Source organism: Colobus angolensis, unplaced genomic scaffold (assembly GCF_000951035.1).
Source record: "Colobus angolensis palliatus isolate OR3802 unplaced genomic scaffold, Cang.pa_1.0 Scaffold416, whole genome shotgun sequence".
Classification (NCBI taxonomy): Eukaryota; Metazoa; Chordata; class Mammalia; order Primates; family Cercopithecidae; genus Colobus; species Colobus angolensis.
In genome coordinates, this window is record NW_012117555.1 from 282,112 (window position 1) to 288,971 (window position 6,860).

Consider the following 6,860-nt stretch of genomic DNA (forward strand, 5'->3'; position numbering starts at 1 on the left):
CGTTTGGGTGGGTACGGGTTCCAGGTAGCATTGCAGTTAGGATGTGGCTCAGTCTAATTTGGGTTTTGAGTTATGCTCCGCACGCGGCTGGCATGGGGTGCAGGAGGCCCTGGGGGTCAGGACTGAAGCCTTGGTGACTCTCCCTACAGCCTCGGGGCAGGACGGCTCTGGGCCCTTCGTGGCTGACTTCAACGGCTTCTCCCACCTGGAGTTGAGAGGCCTGCACACGTTTGCACGGGACCTGGGGTCGGTGGGGCAGGAGCAGGGAAGGGCTGGCCTCCACCTCTGTCTATCCCGTGGGGAGAGGACAGCGAGACACCCCGACTCCCCATGACCCCAGGGAGAAGATGGCGCTGGAGGTCGTGTTCCTGGCACGAGGCCCCAGCGGCCTTCTGCTCTACAACGGGCAGAAAACGGACGGCAAGGGAGACTTCGTGTCGCTGGCACTGCAGGACCGCCGCCTGGAGTTCCGCTACGACCTGGGCAAGGGGGCGGCAGTCATCAGGTGGGCCGGCAAGGGTGGCTGTGGGAGGCCTGGGGCACTGGCCCGGGGCTGGGGCACCAACAGGTCACTCGGGCCCTGGGGGGTCGGGCGGCCAGTGGCGGCCAGAGCCCGCTCACACTGCCCCCTCCTCACCAGGAGCAAGGAGCCAGTCACCCTGGGAGCCTGGACCAGGGTCTCACTGGAGCGAAACGGCCGCAAGGGTGCCATGCGTGTGGGTGACGGCCCCCGCGTGTTGGGGGAGTCCCCGGTGAGTGCTCTGGGCCGTGAGGGGACTCCCGCTGCTGCCTGCTCTTCCTCCTCGGGCGGCAGCCCCGCCCCTGCTGGCGCTCACGGAGCTGTTTTTCTGTCCTGTTCTCTTGGCCGCCTGCCCTGTCCTCTGCCTCCTCTGCCTCCCTGCTCTCTGCTCTCGCTCTGCAACCCCACCCACTCTTCGGAGGCCAGAAGTCCCGCAAGGTACTGTCGGCCTCTCATCCGCTCACCGTCTCTGGCGCCTCCACCCCTAGTGTAGCTCCTCCCCACTAAGGACCCTGCCATTTCTGTGTGATTAACCCGCCCCCTAGATAGGCAGTGGGTGGCTGGGTGGGGGGTGCGTGCAAGTGCCTGGGCCCTGGATCTGCACCGTGGGTGGGCTCTGCACAGCCCCTCACCCGCTGTCCCCGCAGGTTCCGCACACTGTCCTCAACCTGAAGGAGCCACTCTATGTAGGGGGAGCTCCCGACTTCAGCAAGCTGGCCCGTGCTGCTGCCGTCTCCTCTGGCTTCAACGGTGCCATCCAGCTGGTATGTGGGGTGGGGCGTCCCACCGGCCTCCAGGATGGGCGGGGAGGCAGGCGGGACAAGGCTCTCACTCTGCCCCTGCAGGTCTCCCTGGGAGGCCGCCAGCTGCTGACCCCGGAGCACGTACTGCGGCAGGTGGACGTCACATCCTTTGCAGATCACCCCTGCACCCGGGCCTCAGGCCACCCCTGCCTCAATGGGGGCTCCTGTGTCCCGAGGGAGGCTGCCTATGTGTGCCTGTGTCCCGGGGGATTCTCAGGGCCACACTGCGAGAACGGTGAGCCTGGTACAGGGCAGGGGGTAGAGGCTGGAGGGGCCCAGAGCCCACGAGGCCCACCCTCACCTGCCTGTCTCACAGGGCTGGTGGAGAAGTCGGCAGGGGACGTGGATACCCTGGCCTTTGACGGGCGGACCTTTGTTGAGTACCTCAACGCTGTGACCGAGAGGTAATGTGCCATCCTCTGCTGGCTGCTGGTCCCGTGTGTGCCCTTGGGGCGGGACACCAGACCCCCACACACCTTCGCTCCGAGGCCAGGAGGGGACGGCCCGGTGCTGCCACCTCTGTCCTCCCACCTCTCACTGTCTGTCTCTTTGTTTCCAAGCGAACTGGCCAATGAGATCCCCGTGTGAGTAGAGCTCAGCCCCCACCTGCTCCCTCTCACTCCCACCCCTCCATCCTTCCTGGTGGGGAGCACAGTCCTGAGCCCCCCAGTCCGTCCCTCGTGGTGGAGGATGGGGGTCCGGCGCTGTTTTGTGGCAAGAGACTGTCCTGCCTCAGAAGTGTAGTCGCCCCTCCCAGGGCACAGGCCGAGGGTCGCCCCACAGCCAACCCCCACCACTGAGGCTGTACACGTGTGTGCACATGCATGTGTGTCTGTGTCCGTATGTGTGTGTGTGTCCATGTGCACGTCCGTGTGTGTGAACATGCAGGTGTCTGTATGTGCGTGTCTATATATATGGGGTGGACGTGCAAGTGTACGTGTGTGAATATACAGCCATGTGTGTGCATGGGCCCATGTATGTGTGTGTGTGGGGGAGACATGCAGGTATGTGTCCGTGTGTGTGTGTGCATGGGTCTGTGTATGCGCGTGTATATATGGGGGTATATGTAGATGTGTGTGAACAGGTGGAAGTGGGGAGCATTCAGGTGTGTCCATGTGTGTTCATGTACACGTACGTGTGTGGACATGCAGGTGCGTGTGTCCGTGTGTAGATTTGCATGCATGCACATATGCATCTGTGTACTGCGGCATCTGAGCCCCTGGTCTCCATTCCATGCCACCCTACGCCTACCTCCTTGATCTCTGTGCCCAGCCTTGGCCGTGCTCCCCTGCTGTCTGCACGTGGGTGTCTGCCCTCATGTGTCCGCACACGCATGTTTAAGCGTCCTTGCTGGGGCTCTTTGGTGGGCAGGCCTATGATCCTCGAGGCCATGTGTGTCATCTGTGGGTGCCTGCTCCTTGCAGCCCACCGTGTTGGGGAGGGTTTGCATTGGCCCGCCTGTCCCCTGCTCACCTGCCTCCCTCTCTTCCTGCTTCTAAGCCCCGAAACTCTGGATTCCGGGGCCCTTCACAGGTGAGCACGTGGCAGCAGTGCCTGCAGACGCCCGGCTGGCCCATCTGTCCTCCCACCCCTCTCTCGGATCTCTGCCAGGCTGCCCCTGTCTCCGTCCCTCTTCTCCCTCCCACTGTCGGTGTCTGCCCACCAGCCACCCCGGGTCCCGTCACCAGCCCTTGTGGCCTCTGCCGCTGGGGCCCTTGTGCTCCCACCTCTCCCACCCTGTCCTGTTGCCACCTTCCTAGAGGCCCTGACCTGCCCTCTGCCCTCCAGCGAGAAGGCACTGCAGAGCAACCATTTTGAACTGAGCTTGCGCACCGAGGCCACGCAGGGGCTGGTGCTCTGGAGCGGCAAGGCCACGGAGCGGGCGGACTACGTGGCACTGGCCATTGTGGACGGCCACCTGCAGCTGAGCTACAACCTAGGCTCCCAGCCCGTGGTGCTGCGTTCCACCGTGCCCGTCAACACCAACCGCTGGTTGCGGGTCGTGGCACATAGGTGAGTAGGGAACCCAGCGTGCCGAGAATAGTGGTGAGGGCTGCCCACACTTGCCCAGCTGGGCTGTGTCCAGCCACTTATGGCCAGGGGTCAGGGAGGACACGCCTTGCTGCCTGAGCTGAGGTCACTGCCAGCAGGAGGAGGAAGGGCCAAGAAGAGGCAGGAGAAGCAGTGATGAGTTTCCAGGTCTGAAAGCATCCTGGCCCTGCCCAGAGCCTGCTGGGGGTCGCTCTGATCCGAGCCTGGCCGTCGCCTCCAGCAAAGCTTGAGCTGCGGGAATGTCCCCCGCCTTGGCTCCCAGTGCCCTCCTTGGGGTCAAGGCCACCCCATCCTTGCCCCCAGCGGTGACACCTGGGGGGTCCCCCAGGCTGAGGCACCTGCAGGGCATAGGAAGGATGCAGGGTTTACGGTCTAGAGGAGGCAGAGGGAGCTCTGGGCCCTGATGGTCTCCCCCTCCCTGTACCCCCAGGGAGCAGAGGGAAGGTTCCCTGCAGGTAGGCAATGAGGCCCCTGTGACCGGCTCCTCCCCGCTGGGCGCCACGCAGCTGGACACTGATGGAGCCCTGTGGCTTGGTGAGTGTTTTGGAGACACTAGGGAGGGATGCCCAAGGGTCTCATAATATCAAGGGACAGACTCCACCCCCCAGGGCCCACCTGGAGTCAGGGTGCATGTGAGCCGGCGGGCTGGGCTCTCTCTTCTCCCGCTGTAGCCCCTGCAGTTCCCAGTGCTGTGAGGCCAGGAGGTGGGGGCCCAGGTGTGGTCCTCCTGCTGGTCACCTGCTTGTTGGGGTGCCCATGGGTCCCTCTGCCCATCAGCATCACTGAGTCACAGCTGGGTGACTCCCACTGTCTCTGCTGCAGGGGGCCTGCCGGAGCTGCCCGTGGGCCCAGCACTGCCCAAGGCCTACGGCACGGGCTTCGTGGGCTGCCTGCGGGACGTAGTGGTGGGCCAGCGCCCGCTGCACCTACTGGAGGACGCCATCACCAAACCAGAGCTGCGGCCCTGCCCCGCCTCATGAGCTGGCACCAGAGCCCCACGCCCGCTGTAATTATTTTCTATTTTTGTAAACTTGTCGCTTTTGATATGATTTTCTTGCCTGAGTGTTGGCCGGAGGGACTGCTGGCCCGGCCTCCCTTCCGTCCAGGCAGCCGTGCTGCAGACAGACCTGGTGCCGAGGGACGGACAGGCGAGGTGGCAGCGTGGAGGGCTTGGCGTGCATGGCAGCCTCAGGACACACACCTCTGCCTCAGGGCGCTGAGCCCCCCCCCCTTGCACTGCACCTCCCCCACGGTGTCCCCGCCGGGAAGCAGCTGCGGGCCCTGAATCACCCTCGCTCTGTCAGGTGGGGCTTGCGTCCCAGAGAGGAAGGGGCTGCTGAGGTCTGATGGGGCCCTTCCTCCGGGCGCCCCCACAGGGCCTTTCCAAGCCCTCATTTGAGCTGCTCCTTCCTGTGTGTGCTCTGGGCCATGGCTGGCCTTCTCCCAGGCTGGCTGGACCCCAGGGGCTGCACCTTCCTGTGTGTGCTCTGGGCCCTGGCTGGCCTTCTCCCAGGGTGGCTGGACCCCAGGGGCTGCTCCTTCCTGTGTGTGCTCTGGGCCCTGCCTTGACCTCCTATGCCAATACTGTGACTTCGAAACAATGTTACTGCTGGGCAGCTCTGCGTCCCTCCCCGTGTTGCCTGAACCAGCCCCAGGCTGCTGAGACGCAGAGGCCAGACCAGGGCCGGTCTAGGTGCCCTGACCCTCAGCTGGCTCTGCCCAGCCACCCTGGATGCGGCCGTGTCCCTCTGCCACACCCCAGGCCCTGTGAGGGGCTATCGAGGGGGGCTCACTGTGGGGTGCAGTTGACCTCTGCTGCCTGCCTGGGTATCTGGGTCTGGCCACCAGCCGTGTTCTTCGTGTATTGATTTTATTTGACCCCTGGAGTGGTGGGTCTCATCTTTCCCGTCTCGCCTGAGAGCAGCTGAGGGCTGCCTCACTGCAAACCCTCCCCACAGCGTCAGTGACCGTCATCCTTGTCTCAGAACGACCAGGGGCCAGCCAGTGTCTGACCAAGGTCAAGGGGCAGGTGCAGGGGTGGCAGGGATGGCTCCGAAGCCAGAAATGCCTTAAACTGCAACGTCCCATCCCTTCCCCACCCCCATCCCATCCCCACCCCCAGCCCCAGCCCTCGCCCAGTCCTCCTAGGAGCAGGACCCGATGAAGCGGGCGGCGGGGAGGCTGGGCGCCCTGTTACTAACTCTAGTACATTTCTGTGTCGATCGCTGTGAAATAAAGTCTGAAAACTTTAAAAGCATTGCTTGTGTCCATCCTCACCAGTGCCCTGGCCTGGTGGCTTCTTGCTCAGCTTTGTGGTGGGAGCACAGACTTGGAGCTCCCTTGGGTGGCCCTGGATGGAGCCAGGCCCTGCACAGGGGCTCCTTGTGGCGGATGAGGCCCTGAGTGGGGAGCACACACCGCTGAGCACCGTGAGGGGCGGGGCCATGGAGGCAGGAGGCTCTCCAGCGTGCAGGTGTGGGTGCGTGTGCCTGCACACGTAATTGGCCCACGTCTGTGTCAGAGCACAGGGTTGGGAGGAGGCTGCACCCAGGGCTGGAAGGGCCTGGGGGGAGCCAGGGTGTGTGGGGCTACTGGGCAGCCTTTTCACTGGCCCAGGTGTGCAGGGCCAACCCTTGGCATTGCTAGAAGCCTGTAACTAGAAACCCCCAGCGTAGTTAGGCTCCTGGACTCCCTCTAACCTGCTTCCTAAATTAGTGTGTGGGTGAGAGCGCTGCAGAAGCTGAGCCTCAGTGAAGGGCGCTGTGGCTTACACCTGTAATCCTAGCACTTTGGGAGGCTGAGGCTGGAGGATCGCTTGAGGCCAAGAGTTTGAGACCAGCTTGGGCCACATAGTGAGACCACATCTCTGCAAAAAAATTTTCTTTACTTAGCCAGGCGTGCTGGTACACACCTATAGCTCCAGCTACTCAGGAGGCTGAGGCAGGAGGATCACTTGAATCCAGGAGGTTGAGGCAGCAGTGAGCTGTGACTGCACCACTGCACTCCAGACTGGGTGACGGAGCAAGAACCTGTCTAAAAACCAAAGAGCTGGCATCCAGCAGCGGCAGATGTGAGCCCTGGGGAGAAGCAGGGGAAGAAGGGGTGGGGTGTGTGGCCAGCTGGGTGGCCCTTGCAAAGTGCTGGCTCTTACGAAAAATAAGTGTGCTTTTCTATTTTGCATTAACGATTAAAAAAAATAAAAAAGGCCAGGTGCGCTGGCTCACACCTTGTAATCCCAGCACTTTGGGAGGCCGAGGCGGGTGGATCACCTGAGGTCAGGAGTTCAACACCAGCCTGGCCAACATGGTGAAACCCTGTCTCTACTAAAATACAAACACTGGCTGGGCATGATGGCGGGCGCCTGTAGTCCCAGCTACTCAGGAGGCTGAGACGGGAGAATTACTTGAACCCAGGAGACGGTGGTTGCAGTGAGCCAAGATCACGCCATTGCACTCCAGCCTGGGTGGCTGAGCAAGACTCCATCT

At 62.8% G+C, this 6,860-nt stretch overlaps 1 protein-coding gene across 1 annotated transcript in view; it reads left to right on the forward strand.

Moving 5' to 3' along the window:
* AGRN (agrin) overlaps positions 1 to 4,819 on the forward strand; it is a 32,531-nt gene extending 27,712 nt beyond the window's left edge. The window contains exons 25-36 of the mRNA XM_011956413.1: positions 104 to 246; positions 341 to 505; positions 641 to 752; positions 947 to 958; positions 1,168 to 1,284; positions 1,366 to 1,558; positions 1,640 to 1,727; positions 1,884 to 1,907; positions 2,824 to 2,856; positions 3,112 to 3,336; positions 3,806 to 3,909; positions 4,198 to 4,819. Of these exons, the coding sequence (XP_011811803.1) occupies positions 104 to 246; positions 341 to 505; positions 641 to 752; positions 947 to 958; positions 1,168 to 1,284; positions 1,366 to 1,558; positions 1,640 to 1,727; positions 1,884 to 1,907; positions 2,824 to 2,856; positions 3,112 to 3,336; positions 3,806 to 3,909; positions 4,198 to 4,355 (1,374 nt within the window). The 3' untranslated portion in view covers positions 4,356 to 4,819. The remainder of the gene's footprint in view (positions 1 to 103; positions 247 to 340; positions 506 to 640; positions 753 to 946; positions 959 to 1,167; positions 1,285 to 1,365; positions 1,559 to 1,639; positions 1,728 to 1,883; positions 1,908 to 2,823; positions 2,857 to 3,111; positions 3,337 to 3,805; positions 3,910 to 4,197) is intronic.
* Positions 4,820 to 6,860: the final 2,041 nt, after the last annotated feature.